We start from the raw sequence: 20,669 nt of genomic DNA on the forward strand, positions 1-20,669 counted from the left end.
ATTGTGACTGATGGCCCTGCGTTGCATCTGCCGCGTGATGGATCAGTTATTTACTTTCTGACCGTCAGGTGGGAGCAACGCTGAATGTAACGTTTTTGTGTGATGTCCTCAGCGCCATGTTTTTGTGTGATGTCCTCAGCGCCATGGCCCCGCTCGGCTCCACCCACCCCGCACTCCTCCCCCCGCACACATTCTCGGCGGCCGATCGATCAGCTGATCACCCGGCGACCGGCTGCTGTGAGCGATCAGCTGATCGTTCACAATAGTCTGTCGCCGGTAAAACTGTAAAGAAGAAAAAAAAAAAAGATTCCGTTGTTTTGTACGATCCGTTGCATCCGTTGTGCCACTAAATGCAGCACATCCGTTGCATCCGTCACACAACGCAATGCAACGGATGCCGTTCAACGCAAGTGTGAAACTAGCCTTAGTAGTGTTAAAGCTGTAAGGGAGACATGGTAAGTATAACTGTCCTGCTCTAATCCCCTTAGCCCTTTCTATCACGATTTGAATGCACAATTTTCAGGTCCCCATAGTTTTACAGTGTATGGGGATTGGCGTCTGGGCGGATGTTTGGGATTAAGTCCGGTCCCAAACTGTTTTTTTTTGTTTTTGTTTTTATTTTTAAAGCCAGTTGGACTCTCCAATCCCAAATATATACGGGTTCGCCCATTTCTAGTTATTTCCCATCCTGTAAATGCATAGAAATTGTTTAATAATGACTGCAGTGCCAAAATAGTCCAGAAGAGGGAGATCCAATACTTTCTATATAGCATAAAGAAAATTATTATAAGGCGGCATAAAAAAAATCTATTTTTACGCCATCTGATAAATATTACAAAAAAAGGATATTATGACAGTATTACAAATGAGTATTTACAACAATTAAAGCCTTTATAAGTTTACCATTAATCACAGTACCATAATGGCATCTAACATTACCAATTAAGAATCAATGCAATTCTCATTCTGATTTATTCATTAAAATAATTTTGTTACGAAGGATATAGAAAATGGGAATCACATGTTTATTATTTCTCTGCCTTGATTAGGAAAATGCACTTATTAAATTTATATGGAATAACAAGAAAAAAAGAGTTCTTTTTTTCCTCTTGACAAAAGCATAGGGGAAATATAGATTTACGTGTCAAGAAATGCAGTCTTCATTTAATATAATCCATTATTAGAATATACACATACTGTATATCCAGACTGTACTTACTTGTTCTTGATGCTCCATCACGGGGTCCGTAGACTCCACCACATTATTGCTAGGTGAAATTAGAAATATTTTAGCTCAAGTGTTCCCGGCAGGATATAAAAAATTTTATTTAAATAGAACTAATATATTCTGCAATATATAAGTTAAGGCAGGTGTGGACATAGCATTGATACAACCTATGTAGCTACACAAGGACCCAAGAGGTCAGCGGGCCTCTTCCAACTCCAAAGTAAAAGACAACTTATATCACAGAGACATAAAGGGGTGCATTATTGATGAAATATTAGACTGCAAAGGGTCCATGTGCTATCTTTATATAGGACCCCTCTTCTATCTGTGTCTGCCCCTGAGTTAGAGGGTACCTGTCCAAACCAAATAATATCAGACATTATAAAGGAACACATAGTTCACCAATTGCACAAGAGGGGTGAGGTCAATGCTCGCAGTACGGTAATTCTTTTTTTACGTATAAATGAGGACTGGTTTTTCACTCATTTAAGGTGAATTGCGCTCCCAGTATAGTGCCATCATGATTTGATAGGCATTGTTCCAGTTTACTTAGTAAAGTATAGTCAAGCACCAACGAAAAAACTAAAGGTTCAAAAAATAATTTTATCTGAAAGCTATTAAAAACATAATAGGCACAGCAATTTCTAATGGTGCAACACACGGCCCGCGGGTTTACGGGTTTCAGGCTTATAGGCCTTACCTTAGGTATTGGGGAGCGATGTTAGTGTTGGACTGGTTTGGCCTATCCATTGGATCAAAGGGCTTTTGTTCCCTTGTTGTCTGTTGAACCCATGGGTCCGGAAGGATATCAGCCAGAGCATTATAGGAGGGCAGAGGAGGTACATCTTTCTGTAGCTAAAATGAAAGAGCAGAACCAGTAAATGAAATGAATACAGAAGACGTAAAATTATTTCCGATAAGATGCATAACTAACGGTCATACTTACAGAGGAAGAGTATGGTCTATAAAAGCTTTCCATCCATGAGAATTAGCAGACCCTCTTAACATATATAAATAGGTGACGTGATCTTGACCTCCAATTTTGAATCTGGATTTGATAGCTAGAATTAGACTGTATGTGTAGATGTGTATGTCTTCGTATACTTTACTAGTGTGCTCATAATAAGCTATGTGTTGTACTGAATATACTAATACATAAAGGTGGATGCTCGTTGAATGTGATGCATGGAGGATAGCTGAGCACCTAACCCTGTAATGAGAGATAGCACTTAACTCTGTCCTGTCTCCTAGAGAGATAAGTGTTGTTACTAACTCCGTCCCAACACACAGCCTCCTCCCTTCACCAAATAGTAACCACGGCTCTCATACTACTCACCTTACGTGAAGTAGCCAGTGTGGAGGGCAGTCAATAGACCTAGGACACGCTGGTATGCCGCAGAACATCCACACCCTGTCCTCCTCCTTGTTTACTTATATTTTCTATAATTCCTCCCCTCCTGAAACAGTATTAAGTCCTTTCGAACTATCCGTCCTGTCCATCTATACACATATGTTCGATATAGTCGTCTTCTTCTAAATTTTACTTCCTGCCCATCAATGTGACATTACGTCCACTATAGCTAGTTTTCCTGAAACGTGATTAATCTCCTTTATGGGCACCTTCGCTGTGCACGCAGGTTGTCACAACACTAACTCTCCCTGGAAACTGTCACTATGAGGAAGAGGGCAGGACATGGACGCTCGCCTGTCTGGAGACAACGCGACTAACCCTGGGCTGGTAACACAGTCCTGATGATGAATCATGTACAATTACATGCAGACATACAACCATTAGGGATGAGGATGCAATTATACAAATGTCCTCCATAGTATATTAGTAACTTTCTTTTGTAGTCTGGAATAATTCACAATAAAATACCTTAGTATAGTTTTAAAATAAAAAATTAAGAAGACACATAAACAAGCAATACAAAGGAAAACAGAAATCGTCTGCCTGTAGACTCATCTTTTTGTGGTAACAGAAAAGTATAAAAAACAGGTTTCTACAGTTTTTATTTATCTGACAGGTGCTGAGTTTTGTAGAGGGATTTTTTATTTTTTTTTATTTTGATTTTTTTTTTTAGCTTTGAGTAATTTAACACAATGTTTTTGCAAAAATGCTGTATTTTTTTGTTTCTTTTTCTGATGTTTTTGCACTCTATTTGTGTGGCAAAAATGTAAATGGTTCCAGACTGTAAGTCAATAGGAAAATATGAATCCATTATTTATGAACTTTTTTCTTCATCTACACTTGGTGTGCTTTTTAACCCCGTGTTTTGTTTTTTTTAAAAACTACATACTTTTTTCTTCCATGTGTCTTCCTATAGACTTCTCCACCCTTCTCCCACACATCAAAACCACTTGATAAAAAGCCAAAAATCATGGTATTTTTTTCAATCCAGAAAAAATACTGTAAAAACTGTGTGTGAAGGGAGTCTATGTTTATTAATTTAAAAAATACTAAATCCCATAATTATATACAATATTATTACGTCATCATTACTATATGTAAAGCCTGCTTTACACGTTGCAATTAGTTGTACAATCGCATTTGCGATGTGACACGCCCAGGTTGCATACGGGATCTTATGAGATTGCACGTAGGTCGTTCATTTGCTGTCACACGAGCGTTAGTAGTCTATGTTAAATTGATCACTTTTATGTGCGATCCTTTAGATCATGTGTTCTGTGACGTATGCATTGGGCACCTTTTTTTTTTTTTATTTATTGACTTGACAAGCGTGTGTAATGTGTAGGGAATGGGATGCGTTTTTAGTATGTCATCTGCCATTCAGCTCTGCTACATGGCCGCTGACAGCAGACACAGACAGCCATGTAGCAGAGCTGAATGGCCGCTGACAGCAGACACAGACAGAGCCGCACTGTCAGAATGAACTCGGGTGAACTTCACCCGACTTCATTGTCGTGCTGCGGCTCTGTCTGTGTCTGCTGTCAGCGGCCATTCAGCTCTGCTACATGGCCGCTAACAGCAGACACAGACAGCCATGTAGCAGAGCTGAATGGCCGCTGACAGCAGACACAGACAGAGCCGCACTGTCAGAATGAACTCGGGTAAACTTCACCCGACTTCATTGTCATGCTGCGGCTCTGTCTGTGTCGCGTCCTGATTAGCGGTCACCAGTGAAGGACTCACCGGTGACCGCTAAACTCCTGAGTAACTGAATTGAGCAGCCCTCTCTCATACTCACCGTTCCCCGTTTACCGGCGCGGCGCTGCACAGCATTCACACTGCTCCAGCGGCTTTTATTGTTTTGCAAAAGCCGGCCGCTCATTAAACAATCTCATATTCCCTGCTTTCCCCGCCCACCGGCGCCTATGATTGGTTACAGTGAGACGCGCCCCAACGCTGAGTGACAGGTGTCACACTGCACCCAATCACAGCAGCCGGTGGACGTGTCTATACTGTGCAGTGAAATAAATAGTTAAATAATTAAAAAAAACGGCGTGCGGTCCCCCCCAATTTTAAAACCAGCCAGATAAAGCCATACGGCTGAAGGCTGGTATTCTCAGGATGGGGAGCTCCACGTTATGGGGAGCCCCCCAGCCTAACAATATCAGCCAACAGCCGCCCAGAATTGCCGCATACATTATATGCGACAGTTCTGGGACTGTACCCGGCTCTTCCCAATTTGCCCTGGTGCGTTGGCAAATCGGGGTAATAAGGAGTTATTGGCAGTCCATAGCTGCCAATAAGTCCTAGATTAATCATGTCAGGCGTCTATGAGACACCTTCCATGATTAATCTGTAAATTACAGTAAATAAACACACACACCCGAAAAAATCCTTTATTAGAAATAAAAAACACAAACATATACCCTGGTTAACCACTTTAATCAGCCCCAAAAAGCCCTCCATGTCCGGCGTAATCCAGGATGCTCCAGCGTCGCATCCAGCGCTGCTGCATGGAGGTGACCGGAGCTGCAGCAGACACAGCCGCTCCTGTCACCTACACACAGCAACTGAAGACAGCCGCGCGATCAGCTGAACTGTCATTGAGGTTACCCGCTGTCACTGGATCCAGCGGTGGCCGCGGGTAACCTCAGTGACAGCTCAGCCGATCGCGCTACTCACCGCCGCTCCTCTCACCTCCACGCAGCAACTGAGGTGAGTAGCACGATCAGCTGAGCTGTCACTGAGGTTACCCGCGGCCACCGCTGGATCCAGTGACAGCGGGTAACCTCAGTGACAGCTCAGCTGATCGCGCGGCTGTCTTCAGTTGCTGTGTGGAGGTGACAGGAGCGGCTGTGTCTGCTGCAGCTCCGGTCACCTCCATGCAGCAGCGCTGGAAGCGACGCTGGAGCATCCTGGATTACGCCGGACATGGAGGGCTTTTTTGGCCTGATTAAAGTGGTTAACCAGGGTATATGTTTGTGTTTTTTATTTCTAATAAAGGATTTTTTCGGGTGTGTGTGTTTATCTACTGTAATTTACAGATTAATCATGGAAGGAATCTCGGGGAGACACCTGACATGATTAATCTAGGAGTTATTGGCAGCTATGGGCTGCCAATAACTCCTTATTACCCCGATTTGCCAAAGCACCAGGGCAAATCGGGAAGAGCCGGGTACAGTCCCAGAACTGTCGCATCTAATGTATGCGGCAATTCTGGGCGGCTGTTGGCTGATATTGTTAGGCTGGGGGGCTCCCCATAACGTGGAGCTCCCCATCCTGAGAATACCAGCCTTCAGCCGTATGGCTTTATCTGGCTGTTTTTAAAATTGGGGGGGGACCGAACGCCGTTTTTTTAAATTATTTAATTATTTATTTCACTACACAGTATAGTCACGCCCACCGGCTGCTGTGATTGGGTGCAGTGTGACACCTGTCACTCAGCGTGGGGGCGTGTCTCACTGTAACCAATCATAGGCGCCGGTGGGCGGGGATAGCAGGGAATACGAGATTGTTTAATGGGCGGGCGGCTTTTTCAAAACAGTTAAAGCCGCCGGAGCAGTGTGAGCGCCGTGCAGCACCAGGGATCGGGGATCGGTGAGTATATGAGAGAGAAGGATAGACTGACATGGACAGAGAGTGAGGGACAGAGATAGTGACCAACTGACAGAGATTAGTGAATGACAGACATTGTGAGGCGCTTCAGAACGCAGCTTTTCAGCTGCGCTCTGAAGCGGACCTTTTTTAAGCTGCGGTGCAGAGCGCACACCTGCGCACATAGCCACAGACATCAAAATCGTATGAGGGATGTCACACGTTACAATTGACTAGGTTCGTGCAACAAAACGCTCGATTCTAGACAAAGATACGATGTGTTTGCAATCAACGGTTTTGCGTTCAATCCTGATCGCACGTAGATGTCACACGCAGATACCTCACAAACGATGTCGGATGTGCGTCACTTACAACTTGACCCCAACGACGGATTGTGAGATATATTGAAGCGTGTGTAGCGGGCTTAACTTCACTCAATTGCATATGAAGTCAAAATATAATCGTGTAGTACTTTTTCTTCTTATATATACATTTCTTACTATTTAATTAAATCTGTTAATGGATAGATCTATAGTTATCCCCAAAAAGCACAACATGGGGTACTGTGGTATTCATATTTCCTATAAGTCTTTTTAAATACCAAAGACCTCCTTACAATATCTGCTATAGCTTCTTATAGCAAGCTGACAGTGAAAAGCACAAGGTTCACAGATGCCCTCCAATGTACCGTCTTTTTTTTCATTGACCCATTCACTAGAATGGGCAGATTTTGTTTTTTTTTTCCCAAAACAGAACAGAATAAGACATGTCTCCGTTATTTAGTTATGAGGAACACTATGGAAGTGTGACAAGAAAAAAGCCATTTGTGAAAGCAAGCAACAAGAAGTCCCATTTGAAGTTTGTAAAAAGCCAAGGGGACAGTTAGCATGTGGAAGAATGTGCTCTGGTCAGATAAAACCAAAGGAGAATGTTGTGGGCTAAATGCAAAATTCTGTGTGTGAAAAGTAACACTGCACATCATCCTGAAAACACCATCCCTACCGTCAAACATGGTGGTGGCAGCATTATGCTGTGAAGATGCTTTTTTCAGCAGTGAGAGAGAAGCTGGTCGGAATTCATGGTATGTTGGATGAAGCTAAATAGAGGGGAGACCTGGAGGAAAACCTGTTAGAGACTTCAAAAGACTTGACACAGGAGCATAGCTTCACCATCCAGCAGGGCAATGACCCAAAACATACTGCCAGATCTACAGTGCAATAGTTTAGATCAAAACCTATTCATGTGTGTCAATAACCCAGTCACAGTTCAGACCTAAATCCTGCTAAGAATATGTGGCAAGAATTGAAAATTGTTATTCCCCGACATCTCCATCCAATCTCCCTGACCTGGAGCTATTTTGCAAAGAATGGGTAGCTATTAGTGATGAGCGAGTACTAAAAAGCTCGGGTGCTCGAAGCTCGGGCCGAGCCTCCCAAGATACTCGTGTACTCGGGCCGAGCAACGAGCCCAATGTTATCCTATGGGAGACCCGAGTATTTTTGTGAAATGACCCCCCGGCAGCATGGAGAAACCCTAAAAATGGCACAAAAGTCTCAGAAGAGTGCTCAAATGACATGGCAACAGCATGGGGAAGACCCCTTGAAGCATTTATCACTCAAAAGTCACAGCTGTGAACAATTTTGTCCGCGTTTTACGCCATTTTTACGGACTCACCAGAAAACCTTCCAAAATGACACCAAAATGATTTTTCATGGCGGAAATGTTAAGGGCACATACCCAATAGTGAGATAGAGCTGGTGTATGTTACTTTTTGAGATTAATACATGAAAGATTTTACGTGAAAACATTGTGTGGCACTCCGATGTCCCTGAGAAGAGACGTACATGAAGGCCTCTTGAGTCTAATGTGCCCATTTTGAGGAAGTGAGTCTTTGTAGTATTTTCCTTTGCCAGGGCAGTCCAAAATTGTGAGGTTCACCAATGCCCCTGCATACGGACGTGCATGAGGGCCTTTAAACGTGAAGTGCCCATTGTAAGGAAGTGGGTCTATTGTAGTATAGCCCTTAGGCAGGGCAGCCAAAAATTGGGAGGCTCCACATTGTCCCTGGATAGAGACGTGCATGATGGCCTTTAAACCTGAAGTGCCCATTGTAAGGAAGTGGGTCTATTTCAGTATAGCCCTTTGCCAGGGCAGCCAAAAATTGGGAGGCTCCACATTGTCCCTGGATAGAGACGTGCATGATGGCTTGTAAACCTGAAGTGCCCATTGTAAGGAAGTGGGTCTATTTCAGTATAGCCCTTTGCCAGGGCAGCCAAAAATTGGGAGGCTCCACATTGTCCCTGGATAGAGACGTGCATGATGGCCTTTAAACCTGAAGTGCCCATTGTAAGGAAGTGGGTCTATTTCAGTATAGCCCTTTGCCAGGGGAGCCAAAAATTGGGAGGCTCCACATTGTCCCTGGATAGAGACGTGCATGATGGCCTTTAAACCTGAAGTGCCCATTGTAAGGAAGTGGGTCTATTGTAGTATAGCCCTTAGGCAGGGCAGCCAAAAATTGGGAGGCTCCACATTGTCCCTGGATAGAGACGTGCATGATGGCCTTTAAACCTGAAGTGCCCATTGTAAGGAAGTGGGTCTATTGTAGTATAGCCCTTAGGCAGGGCAGCCAAAAATTGGGAGGCTCCACGTTGTCCCTGGGTAGAGACGTGCATGAGGGCCTCAAAACATTAAGTGTCCATTTTAAGGAAGTGGGTGTATTATAGTATAGCCCTTAGGCAGGGCAGCCAAAAATTGGGAGGCTCCACGTTGTCCCTGGGTAGAGACGTGCATGAGGGCCTCAAAACATTGTTCCCATTGCAAAGGAGCGGGTCTCCTGTCGTTGTAATGTCCATTCTGCAAAGAATGGGCGAAAAAATTTACCACTGGGGGTATACCTGAAACAAAGGCCTAAGTATTGCAATTTGTAACGGTCATCATCATGGTGGCGCATGAGGAGAAGGAGGAGCAGTCCAGCGATTATCCAAAGTCCAGAAGTGTGTACCCATGGGTGAGTGGAGGTACATGGCAAACTTTAAATTCCGCTCTCATTTGCTGGTGGTGTGGTGAAGTCTGGCCCAATCCAACCCTTGTTCATCTTGATCAGAGTCAGCCTGTCAGCATTTTCAGTTGACAGGCGGGTGCGTTTATCTGTAATGATTCCACCTGCGGCACTAAAAACACGCTCTGACAAAACGCTAGCAGCAGGGCAGGCCAGGACTTCCAAGGCGTAGAGAGCCAATTCATGCCACGTGTCCAGCTTGGATACCCAATAATTGTAAGGCACAGAGGAATGTCGGAGTACAGTTGTTCGATCTGCAAGGTACTCCTTCAGCATCTGGGCAAACTTAGGATTTCTTGTGGCACTACCCCGCACCTCAGGGGCTGTGGTACGTGAGGGGCTGAGAAAACTGTCCCACATCTTAAAGACTGTTCCCCTACCTCTGGCGGATTGGACTTGTGCCTCTCTCGGCTGTACGCCTCGGTTGTCCACTGATTCATGACCTATGCCGCTAGCGTTTTGTGAGGGGAATGCTTTGCCTACTTCCGTGAGTATGGCCTTCCGAAACTGCTGCATTTTGGTTGACCTCTCCTCCACGGGAATAAGAGACAAAAAGTTCTCCTTGTAGCGTGGGTCTAACAGTGTTACCAACCAGTAATGATTGTCGGCCAAGATGTTCTTAACGCGAGGGTCACGAGACAGGCAGCTTACCATAAAGTCAGCCATGTGCGCCAGACTCTTAACAGCCAGGACTTCAGTAGCCTGACCAACAAGATGACTGAACATGCTGTCCTCCTCCTCCTCCTCCTCCTCCTCCTCATCTACCCTGTCCTCTGGCCAGCCACGCTGAACCGAGGATATGACTGGTGTGCATATCATATCCTCAATTTGGCCGGAGAGTTGCTCCATGTCTTCATCCTCCTCCTCGTCATAGTCCTCCACTGCACGTTGTGATGAGACGAGGCTGGGCTGTGTGTTATCACCCACACCCACTACTGTTTCTTGCTGCAACTCATCGCGCTCCGCCTGCAATGCTTCATGTTTGTTTTTAAGCAGAGACCGTTTTAGAAGGCAGAGTAGCGGTATGGTGACGCTAATAATGGCGTCATCACCACTCACCATCTTGGTGGAGTCCTCAAAGTTTTGGAGGATGGTACATAGGTCTGACATCCATCTCCACTCCTCAGGTGTTATGTGTGGAGTTTGACCCATTTCCCGACGGCTTAGGTGATGCAGGTACTCAACAACTGCCCTCTTCTGCTCACATATCCTGACCAACATGTGCAGAGTTGAATTCCAACGCGTGGGGACATCACACACCAGTCTGTGAGCCGGAAGACGCAAACGGCGCTGAAAGCCGGCAAGGCCGGCTGAAGCAGTAGGTGACTTTCGAAAATGTGCAGACAGGCGGCGAACTTTTACCAGCAGATCAGACAGCTCTGGGTATGACTTTATAAACCGCTGAACCACGAGGTTGAGCACATGGGCCACGCATGGAACATGTGTCAGCTGGCCTCGCCTCAAAGCCGCCACCAGGTTCCGGCCATTGTCACACACGACCTTTCCTGGCTTTAGGTTCAGAGGTGTGAGCCAGTGATCTGCCTGCTGTTTCAGAGCTGTCCACAGCTCTTCTGCATTGTGGGGTTTGTCACCTATGCAGATTAGCTTCAGCACAGCCTGTTGCCGCTTCGCCGAGGCAGTGCTGCAGTGCTTCCAGCTTGTGACTGGTGTGGAGGACACAGTGGATGAGGATGCGCAGGAGGAGGAGGAGGCTGAAGAGCATGACATTCCGGAGCTGTAGAGTGTGGGTGAAACACTGACTGAGGTAGGGCCTGCAAACCTTGGTGTGGGAAGGACGTGTTCCGTCCTTCGCTCAGACTGGGTCCCAGCTTCCACAATATTAACCCAGTGTGCCGTCAACGAGATGTAGCGGCCTTGCCCACAAGCACTTGTCCACGTGTCTGTGGTTAGGTGGACCTTGGGTGAAACAGCGTTGTTCAGGGCACGTGTGATGTTTTGTGACACGTGGTTATGCAACGCGGGGACGGCACACCGGGAGAAATAGTGGTGGCTGGGGACCGAGTAACGTGGGACAGCTGCCGCCATCAGGTCACGGAATGCTTCTGTCTCCACCAGCCTAAAAGGCAACATTTCCAGCGCAAGCAGTCGCGAAATGTTAGCATTTAGAACTGTGGCATGTGGGGTGTTGGCAGTGTATTTGCGCCTGCGTTCAAAGGTTTGCTGAATGGATAACTGAACGCTGCGCTGGGACAAGGACGTGCTTGATGATGGTGTTCTTTCTGCGTAGGCAACTGCAGGTGCAGGAGTGGAGGAGGCTTGTTCGCAGGCAGCATGGACAGAGGATTGGCTCGCATGCACAACCAGCGAAGACGTAGCAGTGACATCAGCAAGCACTGCTCCTCGACTCTGTTGTACTTCCCACAAAGTCGGGTGCTTGGCTGACATGTGCCTGATCATGCTGGTGGTGGTCAGGCTGCTAGTTTTGGTACCCCTGCTGATGCTGGCACGGCAGGTGTTGCAAATGGCCTTTTTTGAATCATCTGGATCCAACTTAAAAAACTGCCAGACTCGGGAAGACCTAACATTTGTACAGGCACCTTGTGTCGTCGTGTTGTTCCGGGGAACGGTTGCCTGACTTCTGCCTGGGGCCACCACCCTGCTTCTTACTGCCTGTTGTGATGCTACGCCTCCCTCCCCCTGTGCACTGCTGTCCTCGCTCTGCATATCCTCCTGCCAGGTTGGGTCAGTTACTGGATCATCCACCACGTCGTCTTCCTCTTCCGCACCCTGCTCCTCCTCCTGACTTGCTGACAATTGTGTCTCATCATCGTCCACCACTTGTTGAGACACGTTGCCAACTTCGTGAGAACGTGGCTGCTCAAATATTTGGCCATCTGTACAGACGATCTCCTCATGACCCACTTCAATATGAGCTGGCGAGAGGCCAGAATGTGTGAATGGAAACGTGAACAGCTCTTCCGAGTGTCCAAGTGTGGGATCATTAATGTCCGAGGAGGACGTGTACTCAGCCTGGTGGTAGGAAGGAGGATCAGGTTCAGAAATGTGCGGTGCAGTATCACGGCTACTGACACTTGACCGTGTGGAAGACAGAGTGTTTGTGGTGGTGCCAATCTGACTGGAAGCATTATCTGCTATCCAACTAACAACCTGTTGACACTGGTCTTGGTTCAAGAGCGGTGTACTGCTGCGGTCCCCAAGAATTTGGGACAGGACGTGCGAGGGACTAGATGTGGCCCTTTGTTGTGGCGAAATTAGAGCTTGCCCACGACCTCGGCCTCTGCCTGCACCACCATCACGTCCACTTCCTTGTTCCTTGCCAATGCCCTTGCGCATTTTGCAATGCTGTGCACTGCTGACGTGTATATTCACTACTTGTGCGTTATATCAAAGTGTGTGGAAATTGCACACAAGTGCACCTGTACGCTGCCACCAACAGGCACACACGTGCGGTTTTAAAAACCAAGCACGGACGCAATAATAACCTAACAGGTTTTTTTGGGGAGCGACAATTACAGACAAGTCAGACACTATCTGGACTGTTTTACACTGTGTACACCAGCCCCAGATATGATGAAGGCTGGTATACGGTCACCACTACCCTGCCTGCCTGCCTGCCTGTATACTGGTACAATAGTCCTGACAAGGACTCTTTTGGTCACTAGCCTGTATTCAGACCTGGCTATACCCTGCCTGTATATAGCAACAATAGTCCTGAGAAGGACTCTGCTACTGTACTCCGACCTGGCTATACCCTGCCTGCCTGTATACAACTAGAATAGTCCTGAGAAGGACTTTTGGTCACACTGTTTGCAGCCCTGCAACTGAAAAAGCTATAAAGGGCCGCAAAGCTTTCCCTGAATCAGCGACACTCTCCCTACACTGACTGTCTGAATAGCTGTGAGCAGAGCACAGCGCGCCGGCCGATATAAAGGCTCGGTCACGCTGTGTAGGCCGGCCAATCACTGCAATTCCACAACTAACAGGGCTGTGGCATTGCAGTGGTCTGCCAGCCAATCCCTGCATGAGGGCTGGCTCTCAAAAGAGCGCCAACATGCAGGGATGAAGACCACGAGTACAGCACGAGTATCGCGAGATTACTCGGTCCCCGCCGAGCAGCCCGAGTACAGCGATACTCGTGCGAGTACCGAGTAGTGACAAGCATGCTCGCTCATCACTAGTAGCTATTTCAGCCTCTAGATGTGCAAAACTGGTTGAGAAGTACCCCAATGTGCAAAAGGTCACTGGTCATGAATATGTTTTCATGACATTGTTTGTGACTAGCCCAATAAAATAAGTTGTTTTGTGATGCTGTCAGTTTACAAAGTCTGCCAGCAAATGGATGACAAACACTGTCCTATGAGTAATGACAAATTTGGAGCAGTTCCATTATATTTCAGAATTAGTAATATAGCAGTCTTCCTGAGACTGAATTCACACTTCTGATTATTTCATGTGTGCTGTTTTTTTTTTGTTTTTTTTTAACAGATATCAAATGAACACATTATAGCCTATATCTACTTTCAAAGGTCTTTTATTTTTGTGGACCCATGTCCATAAAAACAATGAAACAAAAAAATGTCAATGTTTCGTCCCAAACGCAGAGTAGGTCCATGATGTGAAAAGACAGCACACTAATGCCATTTTTTTGCATGCCTTTGCGGTTTATTGGTAATACAGACTCTTAAGGTGGCGTTACACGCGGACGATATTGCTAGCAAATGCTAGCGATATCGAGCGTGTAAGTACCCGCCCCCGTCGTGCAAGCGAAATCATGTGATCGCTGCCGCAGCGAACATCATCGCTACGGCAGCGTCACACGCACTTACCCGGTCGTCGTCGTCGCTGTGACTGCCGAACAATCCCTCCCTCAAGGGGGAGGGACGTTCGGCATCACAGCGACGTCACCGCGACGTCACTAAGCGGCCGGCCAATAAAAGCGGAGAGGCGGAGCTGAGCGTGATGTAAACATCCCGCCCACCTCTTCCTTCCGCATTGTGGCCGGCGGCAGGTAAGGAGATGTTCCTCGCTCCTGCGGTGTCACACATAGCGATGTGTGCTGCCGCAGGAATGACGAACCACAACGAAAAATAACCCTTACCGATTTTTGAGTTTGGGACGACCTCTCCATGGTGAATGATTTTCACCATTTTTGAGGTCGCTTAAGGTCGCAGGTACGTGTCACACGCTGCGATATCGTTAATGACGCCGGATGTGCGTCACTAACAACGTGACCCCAACGATAAAACATTAACGATATCGTAGCGTGTAAAGCCCCCTTTAATCTCAGCCTATATCACTTGTAAAAAGTGTAGCATGTGTATGCACAGTATATAGCGGAGGCTCTAAGAGAGAGATTAGGAGATTAGGAGGTTTGCAATGTTTTCATTGCTTTCAACATTTTGAATAATTTCTCTGGACCATAATCTACTTCTTGCTAATTTTGTTTGACATTAGATTACTATTGGCCAAATCAGTCAATAACGCCAGGACAGGCCACCCACTAGGGAACACAGACAGAAGAGGGCCCATATGCAACAACAATAGATGGACCATTTTAAGTCCAGTAGCTCATCAAACTACAGAATTCCATCTGCTTTGTAGGTGGAAATGGGCTCCTTTACTTCTTTCGCCCCTATACGAGGGCTCAAATTGCAATATTGATATGTTCATCCATGTAGCTACCCAACTAATCTGCATGTGGTACAGGTTATTTATGGACTTCATGAGATGGAATAGCGCAGTGTACTATGCAAGTCCTTTTTTGCAGGGTGCTGAAGTAGTCCCAAAAATACTCTTTTGGCTTTACTCTGCATATTGGAGCCATATAACATATTTAGCATTTATGTCTTTAGCTTTACTGATTTACAAGATAAATATAAACCAAAAGCATTAGTGAAATTGCCCTAAGTTTATGTTACTAAAAGCAATAGCAGCCCTCCACCTTCAATATAGGCCTATGTTCACATTCTCCAGCTTGACTTGATCGCAGCATCACTGGTACATGTGAGGGAACATAAAGGTGACAGTCTGAAAATTGACATAGACACTACTGCAAAGCATCCTGGAACACAGTCATTGCTGGCTTTGTGGAGAGATCATTGGGATCACTAAGCGTCAGGCTAGCAGGATGGGTGATATTACCTTTCGTTGCAGAAAGGCTGTCAATGTGGAGTTGAGGACCTATGAGCCCACCGGCTTAGTGGCTTGGTCACAACTACAACTGTTTCCATCCATATAGCTACACCAGTAGCCTTGAGATATAATAACTGACCTCAGCTGTACATATTTCAGATGATGACATTTTTCCTCCATTGTCACAATCTCTTTTGCTTTACATTTTTTTAAATCTCCCTAACTTGTAACATTCATACAATCTGACATGACCCCATATTGGTGTTAAATTTATATAGTGTCTGAAATTCAAAGAACGGCATAAAGAATTCCATCCCTATGAATCACAGCACATGTCGGAAATTCTGAAGATATCCCATCTAACCGTCTACGGTGCAGCTAAAAGATTGATTTCTAATGTTAAAATTGGTATGATTTGTCTAATCATGTTAATGTTTGATTCAATTCCCTGCATTTTAATTGATATACAGTGGGGAAATTAGGTATTTGATACAATGCTAATTTTGCAGGTTTGCCCCACCTACAAAGAATGGAGAGGTCTGTAATTTTTATCGCAGGTACACTTCAACTGTTACAGACAGAATCCCCCCCCAAAAAAATCTTCATTGTATGAATTTTAAATAATGAATTTGCATTTTATTGCATGAAATAAGTATTTGATACAATAGAAAAACAGAACTTAATATTTGTTACAGAAACCTTTGTTTGCAATTACAGAGGTCAGATGTTTTTTGTAAAGTTCTTCACCAGGTTTGCACACACTGCAACAGGGATTTTAGCCCACTCCTCCATACAGATCTTCTCCAGATTTTTCAGGTTTTGGGGCTGTTGCTGGGCAACATTGAGTTTTAGCTATCTCCAAAGATTTTCTATTGGGTTCAGGTCTGGAGACTGGGTAGGCCACCCCAGGACATTGAAATGCTTCTTATGGAGCCACTCCTTAGTTGACCTGGTTGTGTGTTTCTGGTCATTGTCATGCTGGAAGACCCAGCCACAACCCCTCTTCAGTGCTCTTACTAAGGGAAGGAGGTTGCTGGCCAAAATCTTGTGATACATGACCCCATCCATCTTCAGTTTAATACGGTGAAGTCATCCTCTCCCCTTTACAGAAAAGCACTCCCAAAGTATGATGTTTCTTGTGGTTGTACTCATTCTTATTCTTCCTCCAAACATGGCAACCAACGATGCTTATCAGACCCAACCACCTCGCAGGTGAATAAAAAAAAAAGCTGTTTTTTTATGTAATACAGTATTCTAGAATGCTTTATATAGGGGCTTACTGGTGGTGGCCGCAGCAGCTTATAGGGGACAAATGTAGTGACAGGTTCCCTTTTAAAAAAAATTGATCAAAAAGCATAAAAGACATCCAACCATGACAAAATGTACCATATAGGGATGGTCCCTAACTTAATGATTCATCTCAGTGTATGTATATGTCGCGCCCAGGGATCTGGGGTTCTCGGTTCCGGGCAGTGTTTCTCTTGGGAATGTCACGGTGGTGGCCGTTACCCGGTTCCGTGCCCTGGGCCCTTTTTACAATGGGGATATTTACAGGGGATTTTTGAATAAAGTTTATATGTGACGCCACTTGCGGTATTGCGGCTAAAGCGGGCTTTACACGCTACGAGATCGCTACAGCGATCTCGTTGGGGTCACGGATTTTGTGACGCACATCCGGCCGCTGTAGCGATGCCGTTGCGTGCGACACCTATGAACGATTTTGCATCGCGCAAAAACGTGCAAAATCGCTCATCAGTGACATGGGGGTTCATTCTCAAATATCGTTACTGCAGCAGTAACGAAGTTGTTCCTCATTCCTGCGGCAGCACACATCGCTCCGTGTGACACCGCAGGAACTAGGAAGCTCTCCTTACCTCCCTCCTGGTCACAATGCGGAAGGAAGGAGGTGGGCGGGATGTTTGTCCCACTCATCTCCGCCCCTTGGCTTCTATTGGGCGGTGGTTCAGTGACGCTGCTGTGACGTCGCTGTGACGCGGAACGAACCGCTCCCTTAGAAAGGAGGCGGTTCGCCGGTCACAGCGACGTCGCAGGGAAGGTAAGTAGTGTGACGGGTCCGGGCGATGTTGTGCGACATGGGCAGAGATTTACCCATGTCGCACAACCGATGGGGGCGGGTACGCACACTGGCGATATTGGTACCAATATTGCAGTGTGTAAAGCAGCCTTAAGTGTAGGTAGCCGCCTTTGCAGAATGTGTCTGCTGGGGCTGGTGGTATCAGCAGCTAGTATGGTAGTCCCTCCACAAGTAAGGTTTGGTCCCAGCGGGTGTATGGTGCAGTGGGTGTCGGAAGAAGGGAGTCCAGACAGGTATTCAGTGCAAATGGTTTACTCACTTGAGATGTTAACTGGTGGCCCGAGGGTGGCTGATTTCGCCTCCAGGTCCCCTTTCGTCCCAGTGCCAGTCTGATTCTCTGGTACCTTCCTCCCCTGCACCTGTCTCTGGTAAGTGGGTCCCTGTGGTATAGAACACTGGGGGTCCCCGTTCTGTGGTTTGTCGACTTCTGTCCGCCTGACCGTAGCGTGAACCCTGTGGGGTTGGAGTCTCTGGTCCTGTCCCCGGTTCTCCCTTTACTACTGATTTTTTGGATTCTTTAGGGTCAGCAAGGTCCCTTATGGTCCCCTTTGCTGTACAGGTGTTAACAAGTCGGCTTGAAGCTCTTTACTGTCCTACGGTCCTGTACCCCGTTGGTGCATAGTTCTGGAAGTACTCCACCATACTCCACCGGCAACCACTTCTCCAGGGTACCAGGTCACCGTCAACCCGAGTCAGGACGTTGCTCAGTCACACTTTCACCCTTCACTGTCAACTCTCACACTCTGACTGCTCTCCACAGTCTGCCCCTCCCACCTGGTGAACTAGTGGACTGGAGTTGCTCCACCTCTAGGAGGCATTTATTGGTCCCACCCTTGCTGGGTACCATTGTATGGGGGAATGTTGGGGAAAACTGGGATTACCTGGGTTCATGTTGATACTGTCACTTGGGTTCTGGGTCTCTAAGGGAGTAGGCCCTGCATCCTGGTGGGGATGCAGAACCTTGTAGCACCCCCGAAGGGTTCAGGAACGCTACATATATGTTTGTATATTGGCCTCAGGGGTGTATGTATGCACCGGAATATAATATATTACTTAATGTGTGCAGGTCCTTTTTCTTTTCTGTTGTTTGTACTACACTATATATGTATATTGACATACAGTGGCATACATCACCTATTGAGTGTTCTGGTATTACATATATCTGTGCATAGAAAACTGTACTCATTTTCTTTTCAATCAAGCAAAATATTAATGGCATCTATAGTGCCAAACCATTACTCTGTGCTGCTTTTTTTCATTCAGCTATTAGGCGGCAGCAGGGGTGGCTATGTCCTTTTAGTTGCATGAGGAGAAAAATGCATTTGCCCTAGAATGATGTTCGGAAATTGCATACGTAAAAAGTGCGTGGCTCTTATATACCCGCATGCAGCCAGGAAATGATGCTGCCTAACAACAAAATAATCACCTCAACATAGTTAAAGGGGCTTTGCACTACTGCAACAACCCCACTTAAATGAAGTAGTCTCCCTTGTAAAAATAAAAACACCATGTGATATTAAAGTCTGGAGAGAAAGGTCGGCACAACCATCGGGAAAAAGAAATTCCCTTATTTAGCAATCCCCAAAAAACAGGTAAATGCATGGAAAAAACATGAAAATGATACAACCTTGATGCATTTCTGTCCTATCACACGCCTTAGTCAGGATCATGGAAAACCCCTATGTGAAACAATCACACAAAAGAAAAACTAATCAGGCAATAAATATATGCTGCCTGAGTCTAACCATTAAATAGAAACAGCAATATCTGAATAAAACATGGTTGATACATAGAAAAGCAAAAATATGAGTGAAACATAATTAATACACATAAAAAGATCATTTCTCAAATTCATTCCATTTGGATACTTTGTGTATAATGTCAGTATCCAAAAAGCCTCGTGGGGTAAGAGGTCTCCACCAGTTTCCTCCCCTCTTTGGGCATTCAACCTTTTCAGTGCCATAGAAGATCAGGTTAGTGGTATCGCCATTATGTGTGTTAACAAAATCTTTTACTGCACCAGAGTAAGAATTCTTGCTACCGATATTCGAGAGGTGTTCTACAATGTGTCTCTTGAGTGCAACCAATATACATCATCCATACTGAGACCCACACCATACACAGTAGCATTTAGAAGTATTTCAGGAACTCTTCATTAAGATGGCGTTGGAGTTAGTGTCTGCACATAGCACTATTTCCGGCCCCATCTTATTGAAGACGATGTCCTCCTGCTTCGGACTTCTCAGAGGCTCGGTGTTGAGGAGAAGAGAGGATGAGAGGAGCATGTGTGGCACCCCAGTGATCCAGTTGCCACAGTAACATTGCCCTCCTCACAGGGGGTGATGCTATGCCTGGAAGCAAAGGGGGGTCTCCCATGCTAGGTACACTGCACTCAACACTTCCTACTCTGGACCAGAAGGAGGAGCTCAAGAACCCGGTTTGAGGGGAGCTTCCCTATGCATTCTGGCCTGGAGGAGGAGTTAGGAACACACTCAGACGGAAAGTGAAACTGGTTAGAACAAGTTAGGAATAGAGAGAAGATGGTCGCTGAGAAGAGAGCTGAGCCAGAGCTCCCTCAGGGCCGAGCGCATTGAACCGGACATCGGAGTCCGAGGCTGCGTGGGTACTAAAGTCCCCACAGCAGGAGACTGCAGGTGTTCTCTGGCCTAAAGAGTGCCCGGGGCACAACAGCATAGTAGAGCCAGGAGCCATGATAAAAGAAACGGCACCAGTAAAGGACTTGTGCGGCCTGCCATATGGGTGAGAATCACTACTTACACAGAGAAGAGGGTCTCAGCGTAGCTTCAAGCCGCAGGGACCCACACAGCACAGCACAAGCAGGAAGGCCTCTGAACCCACCTGGCTAGGTGGATCCCCTCAATTTCTTCCAGGCTGACTGAACCTCCGTTACCTGCTGGACCAGTCTCTCGGGCATGTACCATCAACTACCAAGTAAAAGGTAAAGGAAACTATGGCGGTTGTGTTGTCCAGTTATTACCGGTGTCCTCAGTCCTGCACCCCAACCTTAAGTCCCTCCATCAATTACAAAGACTACTACTCCCAACCAACAGCCTCGGGGCCCAGCTCTACCTGTGGAGAGCTATACCAACCAAACTGCATCACCATCTGCCCCAGAAGTCCCATCTCGCAGCATCGGCTATCTCTGGCC

At 46.2% G+C, this 20,669-nt stretch overlaps 1 protein-coding gene across 1 annotated transcript in view; it reads right to left on the reverse strand.

Annotated features, from left to right (window-relative positions):
* Nucleotides 1-20,669, reverse strand: part of CCDC33 (coiled-coil domain containing 33) — a 188,955-nt gene that overhangs the window by 51,863 nt on the left and 116,423 nt on the right. The window contains exons 15-16 of the mRNA XM_075343568.1: nt 1,929-2,083; nt 1,220-1,268 (exon numbers count right to left, since the gene is read on the reverse strand). Of these exons, the coding sequence (XP_075199683.1) occupies nt 1,220-1,268; nt 1,929-2,083 (204 nt within the window). The remainder of the gene's footprint in view (nt 1-1,219; nt 1,269-1,928; nt 2,084-20,669) is intronic.

This window comes from Anomaloglossus baeobatrachus, chromosome 4, assembly GCF_048569485.1.
Source record: "Anomaloglossus baeobatrachus isolate aAnoBae1 chromosome 4, aAnoBae1.hap1, whole genome shotgun sequence".
Taxonomy (NCBI): domain Eukaryota; kingdom Metazoa; phylum Chordata; class Amphibia; order Anura; family Aromobatidae; genus Anomaloglossus; species Anomaloglossus baeobatrachus.